The 25567-nt window shown below is 49.6% G+C and overlaps 2 protein-coding genes across 9 annotated transcripts in view; both read right to left on the reverse strand.

The window, feature by feature from the left end:
- The window catches only part of LOC117903367 (amyloid-beta-like protein), a 74893-nt gene that overhangs the window by 29385 nt on the left and 19941 nt on the right, over positions 1-25567 (reverse strand). For all 8 annotated transcript variants that reach the window (XM_034815338.1, XM_034815336.1, XM_034815331.1 and 5 more), the window contains exon 2: positions 18574-18690. In XM_034815338.1, coding sequence (XP_034671229.1) covers positions 18574-18660 — 87 coding nt within the window. In that variant the 5' untranslated portion in view covers positions 18661-18690. The remainder of the gene's footprint in view (positions 1-18573; positions 18691-25567) is intronic.
- LOC117903369 (mitochondrial 2-oxodicarboxylate carrier) lies at positions 21385-23770 on the reverse strand. Its single transcript, XM_034815340.1, has 2 exons — positions 23330-23770; positions 21385-22289 (listed from the first exon to the last, which is right to left on the reverse strand). The coding sequence occupies exons 1-2, from the start codon at positions 23504-23506 to the stop codon at positions 21540-21542; spliced, it is 927 nt and encodes a 308-aa protein (XP_034671231.1). The 5' UTR covers positions 23507-23770; the 3' UTR covers positions 21385-21539.

Below are 25567 nucleotides of genomic sequence, written 5' to 3' on the forward strand. Positions count from 1 at the left end.
CTCTGCAGGTATCATCTGAATCTTGGCCAATACTCAATTTAATTGATTGAACTTTTGCGATTCGCGTTTGAGTTTAAGTCTGAGTCTCCATGCCTCAGTGGCCATTAGGAGTTTGCAGTGCAAAATAAAGTAAATTAAAATTGTTACTTTTTATGAAGTTGCCTGACAACTTTCACACCTCTGTCCACGAACTTTGAATGGTCCTCCACACCGCCCACCAGCCGCCTCTAACTAAACATCTCCCTGGCTGCTGCCTGCTCCCGCCTTTCCTCTTCCTGCTGCTGCTGCTGCTGCTGCTGCTGCTGCTGGTACAAAGGTCACAAAACTTTTTAAACATTTGTCCCCCTCCTGCTGTATGTTTTCCGTTCCGCTGCTCTTGACACCACAGTACCCGGCGCCATCCCCTGTATCCTCTGCTCCCCTTCTGTCCTGTCCGGTGCAGGTCCAGGCCATGATCTCCACCCATCCCCAACGGCATTCCCCCGGCACCATCCTCTCTCTCCCTCCCCCCCTCATTATGCGCACAATCAGCAAAGGAAAAACAAACTTCATTTTGATAAAAGTAAACGAGCTTCATTTTCGTGCAGAGCAAAAAACTAAACAGAAACTTTTCCAGCTGCGCTTTCCCACTCTCCCGCTCTCTCTCTCTCTCTCTGTCGCCTTTGTTGGTGCTTTTGTCAGCTTGACGCCATTTTGTTTTCTTACTTAAGCCCGCTGCCCTGCCCTGCCCCACCTCAGGCCTCACCTCCTCCCTGCCCACGAAATATTTGTGCATATTCTGCACAAAAACACAAAAAAAAGAACGAATATGCCGGAATGAAAAAGTAAACCAGAATAGGAGTGGAAACGTGCCAGGAAGAGGGGTGCAGGCAGGGGCAGTGCAGTGGCTGGGAAAATGCTTAAAATTAGCACAATTAACTTTAATTGACGTAATTTTTAGTGACGCCCGACAAGGGGGCAGGGGTGGAGGGGAAACGGGGTGGGGGTGCATCTGGAGGTGGGTTTAGTTAGTTAGAATGTTGGCTCTGTGTGTGGCTCTGTTCGGCTCTCTGTAGCTATTTGCTTGTGATGGCGAGTGGAGCGTTAACAAGTTCATAATGGCAAAATATGCAATTTCAGCTTTTTGGACACTTCTGAATGGCAACCAAATTACAGTATCCAACATCCATGGGAATCCCCTCAAGCTGCTCATAGACAGTGGAGTGCAGGAGGGCGCAGGAGGGCGCAGGAGGGCATGGAAATGGTAGGTTTGGGGGGGCTGCTCATAATCAATCCCATTTTATGCACAGGTGCAGTTCAGGTGGGGCTTTTGGGAGAATGCCAATTGAGAAAATTGTCGCTACCTCAGGCAGGGGCAGAACCCATAAGAGAGGATTTTTCTTTTACTTGCATAAAAATTCCACTTTATATTTCTCAATATTTGTGTACTTTAATCTGGAAATGTCTCGACTGATCATGGATTCTAATTACTTATTCGTATGAGGCATTTGCATTGATTCGTTCGTTTGGAAAATTCAGACACCAATCGAGCAAATGGAGCGAAAAGCCCTAGAGCTCCTTGAGAAGTGACTTCCCCTTCCCCATTCCCAATCGCATTCTCGTACCCATTCTCATGCCCATGGCCACCACCTTCTCGTGTGTTAGCTGCTGCATCCTGCTCTCCAGACTGACAATCGGGCCCTGCCCGCCCATGCAGCTTAATGTTGTCGCCTTGTGTCATCCCCGGCTTTTGTTCCAATTTGCTTGTATATTTCTTCTTCGTTATGTTTGTTTGCTTTTTTTGTTGTTGTGTTTCTTTTTCTACGCTGCTGCTGTTGTTGGGCCCCCCTGATTGTTCTCGACTTGGGCTCTCGCTCTGCTTGGGATCTCTGCTGGGTCGCTGCTCGGTCGCTGCTTTGGTATCTCTGCTTCGGCTCTCCGCTTCTTCGCTGCTTGCGCTCTCTGCTCATTCATTAAGCATTTCGAATGGCTTTCTTTGGCTTTGCTTTTGTCGTTGTCCCCCTCCCTCACACCAGACACCGCCATTCCACACCACGCTGCCAACTGCTGCGTCTTCTTGTTCCACGCCTTGTTCTTGTTTTGCGCCTGCTTTGTATTCTTGTTGCGGCATTGTTCTTGTTGTAATCTGTAAAGTCTGCATTACTTCAAAATCCTCAAAAAACAACGCGAACAGTGGAGGGGGAGGGGAATGGGTGGGGGAAGGCATGGATGTCGGCGGTCGGCGGTCGGCGGACAACCCACCCTCAAAAGTGCCAAAGCAGCAAAGCAACAAAAACAGCACAAAAACAGCCGCGAATCCAGCACGTACAATTATTTCCAATGCTGTTCGCATACCCTTTAGCAGTGGGGCATTATGATTTTAGCAGCAGGCACAGGGAAGGAAGAGGGCACAGTCGGTGCGGACATGGGTGGACTCAGTCTTAAGTTGCACATATTTGAAACATATTTTCAGCGAAGTTCGTAGGCATATCCAAAGGCAATGGGTATCACAAGACCCATCCCGCAGTCTCTCCTTGCTGCTGGAGCTGGAGCTGTGCAAGTTTACTCTTGTCGCAGTGTCATTTATTTTGGCATTTTGGTCACTGACGTTCGTGTGCCTTTTTCTGCTCTGCTCTGCTCCGTTTTTTGTTTATTTTTTTACTTTCTTTTTGCCTTTGTTGTTATTGTGCGGCTGCTTTTGATTCTTCTGCCTCTTCTTCTGCCATGATTTTTGTTTCGTCTTCTTCGCATTCTGTTGTTGCCTCTGTTTCTGTTTCTGTTTCTTCTTGCACGTCTGCCCGCTGCCTCCTTCTCTCTTTTTGTTGTCATCATCATAATCGTCAGTTGTTTTTCCACTCACCCGCACACACTCCCAGCAGGCACTCTGCGCTTCTCCCTGTCTTCTCTCTCTCTCTCTCTCGCTTTGCTGCTCTCTCTCTCTCTGTGCTTTGCTTATGGGCGCCCAAGCTGTCACTGTCCCTTAACCACTCACCCAGCCCAATGCGCTGCGCTGCCACTGCCACGCCACGCCACTCCACCACCAACCCAGCAATCCAGCAACCCACAGTTCCCCATCGTATTCCAGTTCCTTGCTGAGTTAAGAAAGTACCCAAAAGCAGGGACCCATGGATCCATCCACACACCCACTCCCATCCCCCATTATGTGTGTGTGTGTTTGTGTGTGCGTTTTTTACGACTCTTATCTTGTCCTGCTGTTGTTGTTCCTCCTCCTCCTCCTCCTCCTCCTCCTCCACTTCTCCCCCTCAGCCATACCCTCTTGAATTTTCCACTTTTGCATTGCATATTTCAAGGCGCAATTTTTCGTGTCAATAAAATAAAATCGATATTGTGGGGCACCCCCCCTTTCTGTTACTCTGTGTATTTGCCCGCTTTCTTTTGGCAATTTGGCCGGGGCCTGGGTTCAACAACTTTGTTCCACATACGCGGCGTCGCTTCAAATCGCTTGAGAACTGCCATGTCAACATGGGAGTGAACCGAATCGGATGGGAACGGCAGGGTATGGGGATGGAATGGGCTTGGGGTTGGGGTTGTGTCTCTGCTTGGGGAGTATGGAACTCTATTGCTGTGGAGCCCTAAATGCAGTTCTGGGAATTCGCTGCTTGTCCTCGCAATTATAGTTATGATTCTGTTTTACATATGTATATGTACAATATGTTTATGTATATGTATGTCTTGTGTATTCTGCATTGAACGTTTGGCCGTATATCCTTTATTTTGTGACCTCTTCCTGCTGTTGATTGCTTTCGTTGCAGCCCCGGTATTTGGCAGACTAAAGGAAAATTTACCTAAAACTCCCAGTTTCCTTCGTCTTTGCCGCCTTTACGCTCCACTTTCAAATGAAATTTCTGAGGCAAACAATGTTCTAATTAAGACATTGAACCCCTCCTGGAGGGGCAGGAATAACAAAAGTTTACTTCGCTGGAGCGACGGGATTGGGGGAAGTACGGAGCTGTAGCGGTAGCCCAACAAATTAAAAGGATATCAAAGCGAATTTGAAGCGTTTTCCAGCAGGAAGGATGAAGGCGGATGGAGGCAGGAGGAAGAAGGAAGGGTGGGTGGGTGGCTTCTCTGTCATCACTATGCAAAAGTGCCTCAGGGCGAGACCACCTCAGCGCCCATTTACGCACACACACACACACACACAGCTTATGGCTAGCCATCTCCCTCGCCCCGTTTGCGTCTTGAATGAATGCTTGAAATTGGGTTCTTGTGCTTGGTCTGGTATTGGCAGCGAGCGCAGAAAAGTATACTACGAAATATCCTCCACACAAGCACAGGGAGGAGAGAGAGTGGACGAGAGAGAGAGAGAGAGAGAATAGGACTGGGAGAGTGGTGGTGGGAGTGCCAGCGGGTGGTGGCAACCTGCCTGTGCTGCTACACAGGTAAACCGAAATAAATTCAAAATAATTTGTGTAAAATAGACGAGCGCAGCAAACGATGTTGTCGACGCCACCCAGCCACCCACCCCCCGTCACCCCGCCACCCCGCTCACTCTTCACCCACAACTCACGCTCCTTGGGCGGCACGACACATGCGATGAGCGTGGTGAAATCTGCCGCCGGCATCGAGAACCTACCACAAAAAACGGTGGCAACGCTACGAAAACCAAAACCAAATGCAAAAGCAAGCCCAACCCAGCCACCCAGCCACCCCCCTGTGGCCCAGCGCCAAAGGCAGACCAAGGCTTGGTTCCACCTAAAAGGCTGCCAAAAAGGTATTTCCCTCAACAAGGCCAAAAGTTTAACAAACATTGCGGAGTGAAAGAGAGCTGCGGGTGCGAGGCAGAGAGAGAAAGAGAGCTTGATGGAGTAAGAGGCAGAGTGGGTGCGTGGGTGAGTGGGCGATAGAGTGGCAACGAAAGAGAGAGCGAACCCTGGAGGCTCATAAGGCGAGCGCACAGATAAAGCTCAAGCATTAGCAACTCTTGAGAAAGTTGCGCTGTGCCCAAGGCACACTGACAGTGCTCCACACGCACACACACTGTTCCATTCCACCCACTGCTCCCATCAGCCGCCACCTATGGGTACACACACTGAGAGACAGACAATAGTTATTGTTGCCACCGTGTTGCACAATGGAAGCGAACTCACACACACTCAAACACACACATTTTCTGTGGGAGTGCTGGCAAGGTCGGGCACTCATTTGCATTCGGATTCGCATTCAAAATCAGATTCAGATTCAGATTCAGATACAGCTTCAGCTTCCAGGCCATTGAATCGTCCCTTTTATACCCAACTCAATCACCAGAAACATTTAACTGCAAAAACCGATTGACTTAATATTCAAAAACTCAGCAGGAAAAACTCATTTAAATTATGAATACAAAACAAGACAAAACGCTGCTCCCAAGACTCAATCTCTAAGCCCAGTGCCCAAGCAAAAGCCCAAGCCCAAGCCCGAACCCAAGCCAGGATCTGGCAAACAGAAGACGGGAAATCCTGCCTTCAATATGCATATTACCTTCAGCTAGCTCATTCAGCTCCTGCTCATTCTCCTTCTCCAGCGACCCTTCTGTTTCCCCACTTTCCACTTCATTCACAATAAACATGAGAAATTGTGGCCGAAAGTTGCTCTGTGCTGAGTAATGGAAGGAGGGTCTCTGTCCATGAGGGGGGAAAAAGAGCAAAAGATAAATGCAAATAGGCGAAATAACTAAACAGCAAAAGAAAAGGCAAAGGCAATGGCAATGGCAGCAGCAGCAACAAAATGCCGAATCGTGCGAAACGAAGCATGGCAAAAGGCAAAAATTTAAATTAAAAACACGTCGACATCAACATTTTGCCAACACCATAGCCACACACACACACACACACACATAAGCACACAACACATAGAGAAGTCCATGCATGCGCGAAGGTTTAGTATGGAATTTGGATTTGGGTTTTGGGTTTTGTTGGCTGAGGTCGCTGTCGGATTGTGGCTTGGGGTTGTCAGGACCGATGGCAGGACAAACTCTGAGGTGCACAGTGGGTCAAGGGATGGTAATCATTCGATTAACGATTGCACGAACGAGCAATCGATGAGCTAACGATAAGCTGTCGATGGGCTATCGATCGATACTTGTGGGCTAAAGCAAAAGTTATTTTATTCAGATTTAATTTAATATTTGGACGGTGAAATTTACTTTGTGGAAATATCTAACAAATGGGCAAACATCTGAAGCAACTCCAGCAAAGCGATTACCCAGCGGTAGTCATCCGGCAAAGGGCTTAGCGGTGGCATCCTCCCATGCCGCTTCACTCTCCTCCTTCAGGCCAACTCTTAATCCTATCCCAAAACCACACATGAATCCTAGCCCCTAAAAATGGTTTGGTCTGGGGTACAGATGGCAACAAAAGCTGCGGAAAAGCAGAAAATCAGCCCAAATAGATGACAGGGAAATGGGAAATGGGAAAAAGAGAGAACCATCGTCTGGCATTCAGTGTTAACCACTTAATTTTCCGTATCATTGAGAAGGGATATTAAAAAGCGATTGCCGCTACTTAAACCCACACACACACACACACACACACACACTGAGAGTGGGTTTATGCATGAGGCAGAGAGGGTTGGTGTGGTGTGGTGTAAATGTCGAAAGGAGAAAGCAAATTAACTCAACTGTCAACCGCAAAATCACAACAGATGCAGAACAGTCGCCACTCAATCACAGTATCTGTGACCCACCCCCGCCACCAGTTCGAGGACCCTTCTCCAATGCCACCTTCAACTCCATCTCCGGACCACACATTCGGTTGTCCGTATCCGCATCCGTATCCGGGTTCCCTTATCACACACACACACACACACACACACTGACACAGGGGGTAACGGTTCAGCGATAAAATATTTGCCCCGCCACCGAGCTCATAATGTGACACCAGCAAAGGGGGGAGGCAGTGGAAGAAGCAGCCCAGCTCAATATCAATAGATTTCCAAATCCTCTCCACTCCTTTACACACACACACACACAGATACAGGGGCAGATTAATGCACAGTTCGGCAACTAAACAATTTTGTAGCATACTTTTGTGCGCAGTCGAGTTGCCTTTCGCCTCTATTTCATTCTGTTTCCGATTTATTTACGATACAAGCATTTTCCCTGCACTCCCCAGCTCCCTCTGCTGCCACTGCCTGCCATCATGGGCGTGGTCGCTTGCTGTGAGGGGAATTGCGGTGGCCTTGAGTGGCCTTAAACACAAAATCGGAACTCAATGGAACATTCTTTCTGGGCCCCCATTCACAACCGCAGGGAATGCCTTTCAGCTGCGTCCACCCCCGCCATGCCTACGCCAGTGGCAACTACGGCTGCTGCTGCTGCCGCCCCTCTTTATAAATTTATAATCTCCTCCTGGCCCCCACCCCTTGGCTGTAGTTGTGTCTCCTTCAACTCACTTTAGTCGTTTTCTGCTTGGCTGGCCACACACGTTTACCCATAAGCGTTGCTCCACACACACAAGCGCACACACACACACACACACAAGCGCAGAAATTTAATAATAAAAGTGAGCGTAATATATGGGAGAGGAGGGAAGGGGAGTGTGGGTTCTGCTGTGGGTGGAACACACACCGCCTGAATTGTGGGTCAAATGTTGTACATCATCAAATTTACCGCTCGAGTGGTTCATAAAGTGCGTGGAAGGCACCCGCCGGACTACATGCGAGTACATGCATCGATGAAGACATTCGATTATGCGATACGAGCCAGCAACTATCGATAATAAAGTGTGTATCGACATTGTCTGCTGTCTCTCTCTCTCCCTCTCTCTGTCTCGTTCTCTCTGTGCTTCGTGCTGGCTTCCATTATCTGTGTGACATTAATCAATAAAGCGCACAAATCAGCGCTTAAATGGCAATTGACTTTTATGGTTACCTTCTGTTACAGCACCGACCACCCCCCCACCCCGTCCCCCACGCTGCTGTGCGGTGGCAACACATGTGGCCGACAGAGGCCGCCACGCATACAGTGCCAAAAGTTAGGAGGGATCGCGCGCATGCGAGACGTTAAAAAGTCATTACTTTGACTGCAGCACTAAAAATTTGTCTTGCCAGAGGAGCGTGGAGGGGGCAGTGACTGGTGACTGGTGACTGGTGGAGGGGGGGTATGGGTATGGGTATGGGGTGTTCCAAAGTGGGTTCTCGTTGTCGTCTGGTGGCTATTGTCGCATCCAAGTGCCACGCACACACACACACACTCGCACTTAATGTGCCTTGGCATAGACAACACGATGAGCTTGTTTCGCCCTCTCCCCATCCCTCTCTCGATGTGTCTGTGTGTGTGTGTGTGTGTGTGTGTGGGTATGGCACTTGAAATATTTAAACGATAAAGTACACCAAGTCACAATTTGTATGTGAATGTGTATGTGTCCGCCTGTCTGTGTCTGTGTGTGTGTGTCTATGTTTGCTTGTGCCTAATAGAACCCAAGTGACAAAGGCAACCAAACACACACACACACACACACACACACACACTCTGACATGGGAGGGTCTGGGAGGGTCTGGTGGGGGGTGCCTTTGCTGGCCATTAACTTGCTGGCTGCCACATCAGCGGGCGGGGCGGTTGCCGGTTCGAAATTTCGTGGCAGCAGATGAATTTAATAGAGACGCCACCAGCACAACACTTGCATTGCTCTCCTGTGTGTACGTGCGTGGTGTGCGTGTGTGTGTGTGTGTGTGCGTGTGGCGACTATTATGCACCGCAGCGCATACAACATTATTTTATTAAGTGAGACGAGGCCAGCGAGGACGGAGGAGGTTACAACGGGCGGAACGTGTCAGACAAAGTCCGCCAAACCGCAGAATGGAATAGCGTGCAAAGAGGCGACACTGGAATGAGGGCCCGGCATCGCTGAGATCACATTCTGCGGTTGCATGCCACAGCAGCAAAGCCACCAAAGGCAGCGGAGGAGGCGGAGGCATCAGCATCGGCATTCGAATTGCTTGCTTTAGCATAAATGGAGATGATTCATGGCGCGGCTCTGACCCTACCTCTCACGCACACACCCACCCACTGCCGAAAGACCAGTACCAAAAGCAGGCAGCAAACGGAACCTGGAGTCAATGGAGTAATGCTTCATTCAGCCTCAAAATTGTCGCAAATCAAATAGAAACTCGTGCGAGACTCAAACGCTCTATTGGTATTGGTGGTCTGTGAGCAAACAGCCCAATCGATGGGCTGGCTGTCAGCACATTTACGCAGCAGTCTGCTCATCTCTTTCAGCAGTTCAATTTGTTGAATTCCTCGCAGACTCCTTTGATGTGCATTTATGGGGCAGCCACTTAGATCCATCGGGTGAGTCACTAAGTGCCAGCGTTTAGTTTCATAATTTCACATCATCATCAGCATCAGCATCAGAATGAATCTTCAATCCAAGCCAAGACATGGCACCTGGACCTGTCTGCACGTACACTTGACTGACGGACAGACTGATTAACACAGAGAGTGGGTAAGCAAATGAATGGCCAAGAGGTCTGCGATGTCTGCGATGTCTGCGATGTCTGTGTGTGTTTTATTTCTTCCCTCAGCCTGCCGTGATGTCTGTGCGGATGAATTTCATTATCTGCAAACGCGCACATCCAATTTCTGACATCAAATCAATTTCTGTACCGCACACTCCCCTCTCTCCTCTCTCCTCATTCCTTAAGCCTGATTCCCCTCTCCTCTCCTGGTTGTCCGTGTCTTGTGTGTGTATTTTGTTATATTTTGAATGAATGTGCAAATAAAATTAAATTTAATGGCACATTTTATGTGACAAATATTGCGCCCCTCTGCCTGCCGTCTGCCTGTCTCCCTCTCCACCGTATTTGCTGCACAACAACCCCACGCCCCTCCTTGTAATTCGCCCTTCCTAGACTTTATGCCATATGAGGCGCATAGCCCACTTTTATGGCCCTCAAATGGTCCGTTGGATCGGAGGGCGTCAGTTGACAACAAGCAATGTGCACCCTGCCCCCGTGCCCCGCATCCGTGGGTCTAACTGCCGGCGTGCTGATAGCCAAATGGGATTTGGGGAATATGCCAGGACACGGACTACGACTGGCACCACGAATGGCAGATGTAAATGGAGTTGGGGCCAGGAAATGGCTCTAGAGCTGGAGCTGGAGCAGGAGCAGGACCAGGGCAAGGATGCTGCTGATGGTGAGGAACAGAGGAGTAGCTCGCCGATTGCAAAAGGGAATGCTGAGGGGGATTGATATTGGGAGGGGGAGAGTGAAAAGAGGGCGTGGGGGGGATGCATTAAAGTGTCAAACTGAAGTTGCCTGACGGCGGATTTTCGAGGGTTTTGGCCTTTGATTTGCTTTCATTGTTAGCCTCTGTCAATATCTTTGGCTCTCCCATCCATTCCTTCACTCTCCCTCCCCCTCACTCACCCTCTTCCTGCGTTCTTTTCGTTGCCCATCTGCAACTTTCGCCGGGACATCGATGGCCAATAAAATAAAAACGAAAGACGGAGAGGCAGAGGCAGAGGCAGAGTAGCAGTCGAAAGACCTGAGGGAATTATGCTACGACACTGCCACTCAGCTCAGATGAATGAACGAATGAGTGATGGCACGGCATGAATGGTCGCTCCTGTCTGTGCTCAGAGTAGCTCAGAGGATTTCAATGCTAGACTGAATGCTTGCTGAATGATCGCTGAACTCTTGCTGAATGAATGCTGATTGAAACCCAGTAAACTGTTCTTCCACTTGCTCCTCCTCTGCCTCTTCTACTGCACTTAATTCTGGTATTAGTTGAAGATCACTTGGAGCTGCTGCCTGCTTTCAGTCATCCAATGCCATCTGCCATCTGCCATCTGCATTCAACGCTCGGACATTGGGACTGTGCGAAAAGGTAAATGATACAAACTTATTATGCTCAAATTTCGCATCCATGGATGCGAGAAACTCTGCCAATTGAATAATAATCCAATCGTGGAGGCTGACAGAAGAGTGCAAAATGGAAAGTGGCAAGCGGCAAGCGGCAGAGTCGGGGTTGGGTGGGGTCGGGCTTTGCTGGGCATGGAAAGAGGTCGCAAAAAGCGCAGCCGAAAATGCAATATTGCGATTTTATAGCACAAATTGCTTATAATCATCCAACAGCAGCGGCAGCAACAACAATCCCAGCAACAAAAAACGGCAGCAGAAGTGGAAAGAGAAGGAGAAGCAGAAGGAGCATCCAGGCAGCAGCGACAACAGGAAAGGAGGAGGAAAAGCAAGCGGAATAAGCGGAAATGCACGTTGTAATGGCCTGGAAATGGGCGGCTTATGGGGCACAGGCTATGCAGGAACACAGCCATAAAGTGTGGCCAGGGAGGGGTCAGGGTGCTGTGGGGGGTCGAGAGTGTGGCACAGAGCAGCAGCTGCTCCGGGCGCGGCTCCAGGTCCGGACTCTGAGCTCTGAGCTCCGAGCTCCGAGCTCTGTGCTCCCAGCTCCGCTGCATGGGAATGGCATAAAAATCATATTTCCGTTTTATTATTTGCTGTTAATGAAAATGCAAATAAAATTGGATTTTCTGTGCCGCACAAAAAGGCAGCAAAATTAAATGTTGTTGGTCTACCCAGCGCCTCCCGCCCCCACCCCAGCTCCAAAATGTATTTCCTGGCGCACATTTCAAATAAACATTTCGGTTTCGCTTCTCCTCCTCTTCTTTTTCTCTCTCTGTGTGTGTGTGTGTGTGTCTGTGTGTGTCTGTGTGTGTGTTTTCAACATTTCAGTGCAGAGTTTTGCCTGCTGCTGGAGCTGGAGCTGGAGCTGCTGCTGTCGCCGACTGTCAGTCCACAGATGAAAAGCCAACAGAAAAAAATAACCAAAAAATCATTTGGAAAAAGCCAACGAAAATGTTAGACTGACTCTCTGCAGAAGGGGCAACCCGGAGCAGGGGTGTGTGTGTGTGTGTGTGTGTGTGTGTGTGTGTGTGTGCTTAGATTTAATTGGGTCACGTAATTAGCAGCTTGTTTGTCGATGTAGATGCACACACTGGGAGCAGGACGAGTGTATATGGGGGAAGCATATCTGCGCATCGCAAATTTGATTACCCCCAAAAAGTGTTAGGTGGAGCGGGGAGCGGGAGAGGCTGGGAAATTACGGGTTCATTGTTTGCTGATTGGTTGGGGCGGGATGCGTGATCAATTAGAAACTCGGGCGAGAGGTGAACCTGATCGGATTTTAAAAATGGCAAGGACCAGCATCAGCATGGAATATTCTGCGGATGGCAAATTCGATTGCAAGAGAGAGGCAGAGAGACAGAGGGGCTGGAAAATTACGAGTCTATTGTTTTGCTGCTGCTGGTTTCCGTGATGAATTAAGAGCTCCGTGCGAGTAGGTCCATGAAATTGATTGCTGCTGCTGCTGGACAGCAGAGTCTGGGGCTTAAAGGCTTTCCATTTACGGCCACTAATCGGTGCTGTGCCTGCCTTTGGTTCATCCGATGGTCATTTCTGCTGCCTGCTGCTGCTGCCTTCGACGCATTTTCAATTCACTTCAAAACTCTTTTGCATCCCATCCCAGTCCATGATGCAGCAGGCACAGAGAGGAAATTTATTCGCAACTAAGCCTCCTCGAGTAGCTCCCTTGAGTGACGGCACTCGATGCTCATTGCTAATGACACCATCGATAATGATGCCGCCGCGCACCTTTGTGTCCCTGTGCTGCAGCCTCTGCCTGCAGCCATCCACCATCTGCTTGCCATTTTCAATTTCCAGAAAAGCTTTGCCAAAGCAATTCGAGTGGAAAAGTCAAGTCAACTCGATTCAAGTCAAGTCAAGCTTTATTCCCCGCGTATGCGACGAATCAGGGCTCAGCTCTGGCCCAAATCAGAATCCGATTGCGGATACCCAGCCACGTGACTACGTTGGGGGGGGTGGGAATGTGGCAAGCTGCCATTCGTGCCACTCAAATGAAATCAGCAACGAACTATTGAGCATCGAGGAAGCGGTAGGCCACATCAGACACTTCCAGAGCCTCTGCCTCTGCCTCAGCCTCAGCCTCTGCCGTGGCACTCCAGAAACCAACCCAGAAGCCACTCGAACAAATAATGCATGCGGCTGTGGAAACAACAACGTTAAGAACAAGAAGCTCAAGCGGATTCTAAGGATGAGGATGAGGATGATGCTGGAGCCTGGATGGAGCCTGGAGGCTGAATGCTGGAGCTAAACTACAAGGAAAGTCGTTCAGGCTCAGTCAACAAAATGCCAAATTCAAGCACCTGCCACAATTCGAGCTCGGCACGTTGTCGCTGCCACACCACACCCACACCCACACCCACACTCCCCTCTACCCACTTCGTTGCTCTCAGCTTTTCTCTCTTCTTGCTTTCGGGATAAGTTTTTGCTTCTCGCAAATGTTTGCCATACAAATGTATAAAACATTGCCGCACGACGCTGCCACAGACGTGCAGCATGAAAGGAGAGGCAGTGGCACTTTTTATATATTCCAGCTAGGTCCTGGCCTGAATCCCAGAGTCCCAGAATCGAATCCAGCCCCACACTCTGCTCCTGCACTGGTTCGTTTCGTGGGGTTTTGTGGGTTGTTCGTTCACCTCTTTGGCTGCTGCAGCATTGAGTGGCAGGTGAGAGTGTGGAAACCCGATCAGCATTGAGTCAAAGAAGGGAGAGCGAGTGTCAGGCATCGAGTGATCCATTCGGGGCACAGCTGATATCGATCTAGGCACGGGCAGTGTGCCACCCCGAAGTCTAGCCTGAATCCTGAATCCCCTTTTGACATTCTTTTCCGTTCTGTACATTCTAATTTTACTTTTGCCTCACTTCCTACACTGCCAGCGACAATTTGATGCCTCCTCTGCTTTCATTTCATTTGGTTTCATTTCATTTCATTTCATTTCTTTTACGTTTGTCATTCATTCTGCTTCATTTACTCGATTGTGAGTCATCGTCATCATCATTATCAGGAGCTGCCATCGTCAGAGTTTTGCAGGGTGGGGGCGGGCATAGGGCACAGGGCATGGGACACAGGGTTGCCTGCTCGCTGAAGGGTTGTCACCTTGCCTCTGACGGCCGGATAAGAGTTGTTGACCCACGTGGAAGCCTAGCATTGAATTCAGTTTTGCACACAGCCCCCACACAGCCACAAGCCTCTGCCAGATTCCACTTCTCATTCGATGCTGATGCTCTTGAAGGTGTCCTGAAGAGGAATTCACATTCATACATATTTATATATATAAAATATGTATGGTGAGAGCGAGAATGAGAGAGGGAATAATTGTGGAGGGAGGTAGAGGTAGAGAGGGCCAGTGGCAGTGGCAGTGGCAGGCAGCACACTTAACCTTAATTCAGGCAACTCTGACACATCAACTGAGCCACACAGACAATGGCCACATTAGCCTAAGCCAGGGGAACAGGCGGGACAGGGGGATAGTGGTGGTGTGGGGTCAGTGGGCAGGGAGGGGGGAGCTTGGGCAATGCCTTTCTTTGTCAACGTTGAAATGAGCAAAATGCATAATCGAAAAAAATCATTGAAGCGTAAATGCTTTGTAACAGGATATGGTAGGGCAGTAAAGGGACGATGGGCCAGGAGGGGCGAGGGTGCAGAGAGTGTGAGGTTATGGCCGGGACAAACGGTAAGCTTATACCCAATGCCCATGTGGATCCACAAGCCTCATAAAAGCCAAAGGAAACCAGCGGAAGCCAAAGGGAAAGGACAGACACACACAGCAATGGAAGTGGGAATGGAAATGTAAATGTAAATGGGAACTTGGGCCGCGATATGTGGGGTAGCGGGAAAAAACTGCACGGAAGTTGGGGTCACTGCACAGTTACTCTAACTGTACCTCCAACTGTAGCTGCAGCTGTCTCTCTCCACCTGTCTGCACTGCTACACTGTGTGGCGTCACAATGAGTGATGGAGCGATTGAGAGCTGTGAAGTGACAACGACACCAAAACCAATGAACGCTGCTGTCAGAGGCTTTGGCGACTGACAACTGTCGCAGGCAATGCCAGACGATAGCCAGGAGATCTGTGATCCAGAAAACCAACTAAATGCTGCTCCACAGACACGCAGAGCTTAAAGATCTTCAAGTGCAAAAACCCTCACGAGACTCGAGGCGACTGCAGTGCGTTCTAGCGACTCCTGCGACTTCCACAATTCAATTATCCTTCAGCCATGCAGCCTGCGATGTCTATCCCTCAGATCTGTGTTGCTTCCAGGCAACAGCCAGCATCCAACTGCTGGCCATCCAACCGAGAATACTCGTACCTCGATGCGAATCGAATCATGAGACGAGTGTATTGGCCATTGGCCATTTTCCGATGACTAATTTACAGGACCGTTGCGCCTCTGGTCAGGTGGCCTAGCCAAGGTCTGTGGTGGAGGGGAGGCCCAGCCTGATGCACTTAGAGATGGAATCTGCTTGCCACAGAATTTCGCGATGCGGAAAACGAGCAACCGAGAATGTTTTGTTGTTGTTGTTGTTGTTGTTGCTGTTGTTGTTGCTGGGATCGAAATGCGAATTCCACCGAAAAACTTTGTCAGTGGTTGGTGGTGGGGCAATGAATTCCGCATTGGTGGCACTGGATCGCATTCCCGAATGAATCATTTCCGCACAGAGAGGATAACTCATGTGCTCCTCCCCACAACCCACTCCCCTCTCTGCACTACTCCAGCGAAGCGGCAAAGCAGCGAACCAACTAATTCAGTTGACTTCGGTGCAGTTCGGTGGGTTCTAGCCGGGCTCGAATGGGAGTTGCGTTGGGGTTGGGGCTGGCTTGTTCAGGACAGCTAAAGTTGGCCAACTGTTCCCGGTTCCCAGCCGACAATCAAATGGCCAACGACACTCTGCACTCTGCACCCTGTAGCCTGCAGCCTGTAGCCTGTGCGCTGCACATACCCCGCTACATGTCTCCGCCCTCCCCCCCGACAGAGCTATGGCCCGCACCCATTGCTCATGTGTAGTGGAACTTTGTATGGGTTGTTTGGCAGCAACGATTGCGTGTTCCCCGCTGTGCCACGATTTGTACGAGAGGGGGGAGCGGGGGGAAGAGGGCTCGGGGGTGCATCGAGTGTTTGGGGAGATGCTCGGGCATATTGCACATTGTGTGTCCCCCCCACCCAGCAGAGCCTGTCCATGGCATGGATGAGTCAGCCATGAACCAACGTGAAGTCCTTCAAAAAAAAAAGAGAATAAAATACAACAGAAAAAATAAAAGCTAGTGGAAAAAAAGCTGAAGCAAAAAAGCTGCAAGTACAAGGAAAGCGGAGGAGCGGAGAGACGGAGAGACGGAGCGAGCAGCACATGGAGAGGTGTGGAGAAAGGTAGAGAAAGGACAGAGACAGGGGGGGAGGGCAAGGGCGAGGGCGAGGGCGAGGGCGAGATGTAAGCAACCACCAACAGACAGCCACAAAACGATGACGGGCGATGCCATGCGATGATGCGATGCGTGCCAGTGATAACGGTGACGGTAACGGTGACTGCCAGCGGTAACCACTGGTCGGGGAGAGGGGAGGGGGGTAAAGCCAGAAGAACTAAACATGGGAATGGAGAGACAGACAGATAGATAGATGTATGGTGACCCGCTACCCAGTCGATGGCTGGACCTGGACTTTCAGTCATAAACTGCCGGGCAAAGGCAGAGCCAGCAACAAACTACATGCCATGCTAGCATGAATAGCGGCATTAAAGTATCAGCCAACAAAATAGAGAAAGAAACACACACACAGACACAGAAAGAGAAAGAGAGCTGCCAGAGAGAGCGGGGGAGCGACAGAGCCAGAGTGCATAAAAGAAGGCACAACAAATTGCAGGCTGCATACAAAACACAAGCCCCTGAATGGAGTAAAGGCGAAAACAGAATGCAGAATGTAGAAGCCACAGCAGCAGGAGCAGGAGGAGCAGGAGGAGCAGAAAAACTCCACTGCCCCCCCTATAAAGCAGCTTAACTGGTCTCCCTTTGGTCTCCGCCAGGATTTGGATGCTTCACAGCGCTATCGCTGGCTGCACCTTCTGCTTTTGCCTTTCTTTACATTACTTAAGCTTGAATGTATATGAATTTGATAAGGTCTTTGTCTTTCCCCCCACACAAAACGCTTCAGTTCGGGGCAAGCAGAGCTATCTGCTGTCCGTTGTCCGCTGTCCGTCCGCTGTCCGTTCACTGTCCGTTGCCAAGGCAAATTGCTTTGAGTTATTTAAGAGAGAAAATACGGAGAATTGTTAAGGCCAGGCACGTCGTTGATTGTGGGTCGAGAAGCGAACAGTGGCAACAGAACACAACAGAACAGAACAGGACAGGAGTAGGACTAGGACTAGGACTAGCAGCAGCAGCAAGGTGGAGGGGAGGCGGAGTTAGTCTCCACCTACGAGCTGAAATTGTTTTGAAATGATTTGAAAAAGCATTTCAGTTTAAGCCAACAATATTCCGTATTACGCATGTGTGTGTGTGTGTGTGTGTGTTTGTGTGTTTGTGTGTTTGTGGGTGGCTCTGTGTGTGTGTGTGCGCCTGTCCAGAAATTGATGAATACGCAGCCAAAGAGCCAAAGAGCCAAAGAGCAAGGAAAAAGCAGTGGCAAGCAATAGGAGACTTTCAGCCATTCAAGTTGGAATCTGAGTTGCCCAACTCTGCGGAAACCTCACAATTTGTGGATTATCCCCTCAGTGCCTGTGAGGAGCTGGGAGCCACGCTGAGCCCTTGAGTTTGGGTTAATAATTGAAAGCAATTGAATGGGAATACGCCATCGGAGCTGGGAGCTGGCAACTGAGAAAGGGAATCAATTGAAGAAGGGATCCAGCACTGGCTCTCCGCTCTCTAATTGTGAGCAATTTGTGTGTGTGTCTTCACCGTTGCCTTTTGAAAAATAAAACGAAGCAAAAGAAAAGGCAAAAGAGCTGAGAGGAAAGGGAATTTCCCCGAAATCAAAACTGCTTAACTGCCATCATTAGTTGGAGGGTCCACAGTGTGGCAGGGCTCCTCGTTCATATGCAAATTGGTTGGACGGGCAGCTGCTAACTGCTGTGAGTGTTGCTGCTGTGTGTCTGCTGTGTCTGGGCTGCCGTTGTGTAAGCTGATTTCGGCACAGAAAAGGCCATGGGCGAGCACGAAAGGCGAGAATGCGACTACAGAAAGAAAAACGGTTCAATTAAGCCAATATTTGCGCACACTCGCGCCTTCTGGCGACTGGTTAGTTTTGGCAAGAGCTGCCGTACCTTCATCGCCCTGCCACACACCCCACCCATTGAGTGGCGTGGCTGCTGCCTGGCTCTGGTTCTGGCTCTGGTTCTGGTTGCTGCTGGTGCGCTGCTAAGCGATGGCACATTTTTCGAAGCATACTTTGCGGCTGCTTAGCCCCACGGCCACAACACACGGCTACCCCGTCTCCCCCTGTGCCCTCTGCCATCCTCTACCTTCCTCACGCGCTGCTCGAGTGTTTGTGTATCTGTCTCCTTGTCTTTCTCTCTGTGCGTGTATGTGTGCGTTTATATGTGTGTGTGTGTGTGTGTGTGGTTGGGATTTGTGTGTTTCTGTTTCAGTTTCAGTTTCGGTTTCGGCTTACTCTTTCGTTTTTGGCCGGGACCTGAACAGGGACTTTTAAGAGTGGGTCCTGGACTGTGTCCGGGACTGGGACTGGTACTGGGACTGGGACAAGCATGCTTGACTGGGTGACTCACCTGAACAGTGCCAATGGCCATTACGGCCATGGCGAAGGCCCAGAGGCTCCGCAGCCACAAATTGCGTTGACGCAGCGCGGCGCACATTGTTCGCACTCTTTTCGGCCTTTGGCTCGACTCGACTCGACTCGACTTTTCTCTGCCGTTGGCTGCTTTCGCTTTCGCCTTCTCTTTGTCTTTTGTCTTTGTGTGTCTCTGTCTGTGTCCTCCTTGAACGGCTCCTGCTCCAAGGGAATCCGGCGGCACTGGCTGCAGATGCGGCTGTCTCTGGACGGTTGTCTCTCTAGCTGCTCGGTTTAATTGTACGAGTATTTGCTTTGGTGGCTTATTCGTTTAGCACTTTATGCTGCAACTGCAGACCGTAGACGAGGACGAGGACGAGGACGAGGACGAGGCAACAGCGGCGGCAACAACAAGAAATTAAAAACAACAGAAAATTTCATTAGCATGCGAATGAACGAGTGAACAATCAACTTTTCTTCTTTTCTTCGTTCTTTTCTTGGGTTCTTTCTTTCTTTCGTATCGTTAGTCCCCTGTTTCGTGTGCTTTTCGTTTCGTTTCGTTTCGTTTGGTTACGATTTGGTTCGGTCTCTGATTTGGTTTCGATTTGTGGCGCTCAAGTTCTTTCTTTCACTGCTGATTCTCCTTGTGTGTGTGTGTGTCTCACTGATTGAGTTTTCCTTCGCCGTTGGCTTTCCTCTTGCGCTGCCCCAAAAGCTGTGCAACGGAAAATGTCAACTGTGGAATCCAACTGCGCGTTAGGTGTGTGTGTGTGTGTGTGTGTGTGTCGTCATCGTAGTATTTGATTGTAGAACGTAGTAGATGGAAACGCATGCAGCGCTGCCCGACTGGGGGGCGACAAAGAGACAGAGAGAGCGAACTACGAATAGAGAGAGAGAGAGCGTGCAGAAAGGGCTCTCGCCTCTTCACTGCCTCTGCCCGTCTGTCTGTCTGTGTGTGTGTGTGTACTCGTTGGTTGTCATGTGGTGGAATTACTTAAGGATTCCCTTTGGAAATCATTGCAAGGAGTCCTAAACTATAAGGCATCCAATTGTAATTTTAGTTGTTTAATTTTCCCCCCAGTTTCTCCAATGGAATTTCTCATGAGAAACGTTTCGGAATTTTCCCCAATGCTCTCGAAAATATCAGCTGCAGCCGCTCGTCCTGGCTAGTTCCATGTCGTTCGTGTCGTGTCTTGTCGTGTCGTTTCGTTTCGTTTTGTTCCATTACTTGGGGCCAGCTCCCACGCAAGACCGCAAATATTTACTCCCCTCGTCTACACGGTGTGCACTGCGCACGCACTTTCTCTCTTTGTCTCTCACACGCTCTCTCTCTCTCGCTTTGTTTCTTTCTCTCTTTCTTTGGCACTCTACCACGCTCCCATCGAACCTGCGCAGTGGCGGAAAATTCACTCGGAGTCAGCAGCAAAAGGAAGCTTCCTTCTTTTTTTCTTGTTTTTTTTTCTCTCTGTCAAATTGGCACAACAAATCGAATTCGATTCAAGTTTTTCTTTTCGTTTCTTGATTTTTGTATGTGGGATTTTTGGCACTTGGCTTCTCTGTTTCTTTTCTCTTCTCTTTTCGATTCTCTTCGCTTTTGGCACTCGCACTTTTAACAACAAGAACAGCAAAAAAAAAGTATACAACAATTCTTTAGTTCCGACACAAACAAGAACAACAGCAACAAAAAATTTGGTGGTAATCGAATTCTTCTCTTGTCTCTTTCTCTCTTCGCCTCTCTCCTTCTCTTTCTCTTTCTCTCTCGCTGGATAAGTGTGTGTGCGTGTCTCTCTTTCACTCTCTCTCGCTCTCGATTGCTCTCCGAGCCAGGCTATTGAGCGGAGCTGGAGCTTGGGAACTGTGGACTGAGCGCAGAGGTGTTCCCACAGTCTCAGTCGCAGTCGCAGTCCCAGTCTCTCAGTTCCAGTCCCAGTTAGCTGATGGCTCGGAGAGCTGGAGCTGTAAGTACCTTGCGCTGCGAACGCTCACAAACGACTGCGAGTGGCAACGACCACATGAGCAACTCGTTGCCTTCAGTGGGCTCCTGCTTCGGCTTCGGCTCCTGCTCCTTCGAACTCGACTCGTTGTCGTTTGTTTCGCTGGGGCGCATGGCGCATGGCGCGTGCCCAGGATCGATATCAAGTGCGAAACTGGCACGGGGGTGGATTATGCCTGTGAAACGCAATGTAATGTGAATGTAACCACCAGCCAGCCAGCAAGCGAAGCCCAAGAAGCAGCAGCAGGTGCTTGGTGCTTGGCTTCGCGGCTGTTATCGAAACCAGGGTGGTGAAACCGGTTCAAAATCGAACCTAATTCGCGTGGATTTCCGTTGAAAATGAATAGTTTACCAGAGGGGATATCCAGGCTTACTCAATAAATGGACACACACATAAACGGAATACAGGGTTGAAATAGCACTTTGAGGGATTCAAAAATGCCGCTTGTGGCTTCCCAGGTGGTAAAACCCGCCATCTAGCCGTAAGTTTCGTTCTGTGTCGCCATCTACCTATAACATGAGCTTATTTAGACACGAACCCAGCAGTTCCCTCTGCAGTTCAAAAAGCGTAGTGAATACGAAACACGCCTTCTATCCGTTAGCTTCGTTCTAACGCCCTCTACAGGTCCCATCAGCTTATTTATACACGAACCATGCAGCTCCTTTGGCTTTCCAAAGACAGAAACCGTCAGTGAACGCCATCTGTTGTTTGGAAGATATACTTCATTTGATAGTTCGTAACTTGCCCGCTTCCCAATTATTATTTTTCGTCTTTATTCACAAAACAGACAATACAAAACAAATCACACGTCTGTCTGTGTTCAAAAGGCTTCCTCATTCCACTGCTCGATCTGCTCGATCCATCAAATATTTAGTACCTAGTGTGAATATATATGTATCAAAATATATAGCAAAAAAAAAAGATCTTAGAATTATGCTGTAGGTTGGTTGGCTGGTGTTTGGGCATGCGACTAGGAGTGGTTTTTCAGGAGGTACTCATAAGAGTACTCGAAGACGAGCAGGAGAATGGCGCCGCCGGGTCCCAGGCGCATGATCTTCGGCACGAGGCCCTTGTAGAGGGCGCGGAAGCCCTCCTCCCGGTAGACAGTCAACATGGAGCTGAGGGTGCCACGGTACTTGATCTGACCGGGCACTGGCTGGGGGCCCTGGATGCGCGACTTGGCCACGTCGAAGGGGATGTTCACGAAGCAGGCCAGTGTGCCGGCCGTGAAGCCTATGGCCACCTTGCGCAGGAACTCCAGGGTGCTGTCATCGTTCTCGGGCACCACATTCTTCACGCTGTGATAGAACCCAAAGTAGACCATGTTGAACACTCCGTTGCGGCCCATGGTGGCGGTGACGCCCTTGTTGAGGCCATTCAGGCCGAGACCATCGCGCTGGACGATGCCGCGCGCCACCTCGAAGGTGCTGAGCATCTTCTTCTGGCGATCCGCCTGCTGGGCCACCTTCACCACCTCGAACGGGTTCACGGCAATGGCCTCGAGGGTGCCAGCGGTCAGGCCAGCCAGCGAGTAGGTGAGCGGCGTGGGTGTCGGCGATCCGAATTGAAACAGCGGCTTCGTCTGTTCAAACACCAGAAACTTGATGGCGCGCTTCGGTGTCTCCGCCAGGATTGGTGGCATGATGCCCTTCCAGTACGAGCTGATACCCTCCTGCCGGTACATCTTTGAGAAGCAATCAAAGACGCCATTGTAGTGGACCTGCAACAGGCAGAGGAGAGTGATTCGAATGGGGTGTTGGCTTGATGTTGCTCTTTCTCTTAACAGACTCTCTTTGCTCACGGCACGCAAGGCTGCCACAGACTGGACAAGATTTGACCAAAATGCCGAGTGCATTGTCCCACATTTCCGCTGTGCGTGTGCTAATTTCCCACCTCCCCCCTTCCTCGCACTCCCCTCGTGTCTTTTTTCTTTCTTGCTTTGCTCTGCTTTAATTTGCATCCATAAATTGTATTTAATCTTCTTCTTCAACAAATATATGTACATAAATACATACGTACATCATGTATACATGTTTGCCTGATGCAGGGGATAGTATAATTCCGTCTCGAAATAAAGATATTGCTTTGTTTTTTTGTCGAGCTCTTCCAGCCTCGATTCGCATTATTCAGTGGTCCAACTTCTGCATTTGTTGCTGCCTGCTGCGTGCCCTCTTCCCTGCTCCCTAGCTAACACTCACCCTCAATGGTTTATCTAATGGTTTTTTACGAGCTAACGGAAGATGGATAATTACTCCGATTAGATAAGAAACATTTCCATCTCTCCCAATCTTCGAGTCTAGGATCTTTGGCGCCTTGAACTTCTAATGGGAGGGACACGCGACGAATGCTGAGCCGGAATCGAAAGTTTCGATTGATTAACGTTGAGACCAGGCAGCAGCAGTGCCCGCAAGTTTATGGTTTTTCATATCAACTGTTCAACCAGAGGGCCGGACTCGGCGTGTCTGGCATGTTCTGCTGATAAGACGCGCGACGTAGGCCTTTCGGGAATGGTCGGTTCCGTTCTGTTCGTGGCAGGTTTTGGGTCTGATAAATATGAAATTGCCCATCGAGTGAATGTCAACACGGAGAAGAGAGAGAGAGAGGGAGAGCAGGAGAGCAGCATTATCTTGCGGGAGAGTCTAGACTGGTCTGGCGGTGGAGCGTGCTGCGTGGTGGGTGGGGCGTGACCTTGCTATGCCCTTTTCCAAAAGAATGTGTACGCCCATCAGCTGTGAAAACAGCTGGCACTGGCAAACTTACCTCAGTGACGGCAGCCGTGACGACCGGTGTTGCCTGGATTTGTATGCGCGTCTTGACCACATCCAGTGGCTGCATGATGCAGACCTCCAGGAAGCCAGCCGATCCGCCGGCCATCACCTGGAACGCGGCGCGCTTCGCCGGCGATATCTCTTGTCTCTGCAACGTCTGAGTAGTCATCTCTTGCTTTCAGTTTTGCTCACACTTCTTTATAGATACGAAAGAATTTCTGAAACTTTGAATTTCAGGTAATTGTTTGTGTTTTTGTTTGCTGGCTCAGCGCTCACTTTGATATCCGAATACAAGCGACAACGACCAGGCAGAGGAGCAGTGCAACAAAGCCACAATCGAAGGGGGAGGGCAGAGCACTCGACAGGGTGGCGGGGTACAAATAGTAAATAATATTAAGTAAATTAACCGTAGAACGCTCTGAGTTGCCGCCGCACACTTCGGGAACGTAATTCGCACTGCGCGCGGCGCCGAAGCAGCAGCTGCCGCTGCCGCTGCCGAACCGCAAGGTGATGGCTCGGTCGGTCGGGGCAGAGGGGCCGAGCACCGGCCGAGCAAAGAAATTCGGTAAATCCAACAGCGGATTTGTCGGTTCAAGGGGGTGGGCGAAGTGTGCTGGAACGGGGTCGGGGCTAAGCTTTCGCCGGAGAATAGAGAACGGAGAACAGAGAGCCGTCGGCGGCAGTGGCAGTGGCGGTGGCGTGTGCTGGAAGTGAGTGCTCGCCGGGTGGGCTGTCGCTGTCGCTAATTGAATTTGTCGATGGGATCGTGCGAAAAGCTCGCAGCCGCTGCCGCTGATTCTGCTGCTGCCTCTCATTCTGGTTCTGTCGGATTGCTGAAAAAAAAGCTCCCATACATGAACGATACACAGGGAGAGGAGAGAGTAGTGGCTGCGTGCTGGAGAGTGGGGGCGTAGGTAACAATTTGCATGTAGCTTATGGAGGTGCTGCAAAGCAAAAGCTTCTTAGAAGAGGTAAACAAGTGACAGCCTGTCTACCTAAGCTCTGAGGTGTGCAATGGATTATCGGAACAGTCGTAGAGTTGGGACATCGGTCAATATTCGATGCATTCGAGAATGTACTAGACACAGAGCACACAGATAGCTTATCTGCAAGATAACTAAAGCATTTGATACACAATGAGTGGCAGATAATTATGTAGAGATAATAGATACATATTTAGATCGATTTATAGTGTAATATTAGGTTAAATGCAGCGACAGACCACACACACAAAATACTTTCCATCCATTTCCTTGTGGCATTCCACGTTGGATTTGATACTCGTATCTTTGGTGTCTTCCATTATCAGCTGTCACATGGCCAAAGATCTTGTGTACTTAGAACCCAAGTGGCATCCAAAGTGCCGTCACAGAACACTTCGAAATAAAAACATTTCCATTCAGCGAGCAGCTACGTAATTCTTCCTCCAACCCGAACAAGAATCTTTACACCTGAGCAGCAGAGCAGCGCTCGAGCCACATTGCAGCCATTGCCATTAGATAGCTTATCTGTGCATCGCATTAACGATGTTCCTCACCCATGTAAATACAGATAGATGGACAGAAAGTGAGGCATAAAGCTGAGAGATAGAAACAATGAACAAACAAATCGTTTGACATTTTCCACATCTCTCAGAGGCGCAAGTGTAGCTGCAGCCGTGGGCCGTAGATGTATCTCTGCATCGGCATCGGCATCTGCATCGGCATCTGCATCTGCTCATCTGTTGATCTAGCTGGGGGACTCTCTTGATTGGTTTATTGTTCATGGCCCACTGCAGGCCGGACATCAATCAGAGAGATCGGCCCTGCCATGGAGCCAGTCGATTGAGGACAACTTTCATTTACATAAAATGCATTCTATACCAAAATTGATAGAACAAATTGTTGGTGTCAAAAATGCTCCCACCTTTTGGTGCCGCCAGATGGGAGGGAAAACCTTTCCAGCTATTTCTATGATTTAGATGCCTTTCCTTTGGTCTCTCACTCTGTCCCTCCATCAGTGTCTGTCCGCCTGTCTGGCTGTGTGTGTTTCTGTTTCTGTTTCTGTTTTATGATTGTCCAAATATTTCTGGCTGTTAATTATAGGCACGAGTTTGCGTGACTGATAGATACATGGATGGATGGACAGATAGATAGATAGACACATAGATGGATAGCTGGATGGATGGATGTGTGGAATTTCAACTGAAGAACCCCACATCAAGTCAGGGCAAGCGTCAAGAGTGACTGAG

Source organism: Drosophila subobscura, chromosome A, assembly GCF_008121235.1.
Source record: "Drosophila subobscura isolate 14011-0131.10 chromosome A, UCBerk_Dsub_1.0, whole genome shotgun sequence".
Lineage (NCBI taxonomy): Eukaryota > Metazoa > Arthropoda > Insecta > Diptera > Drosophilidae > Drosophila > Drosophila subobscura.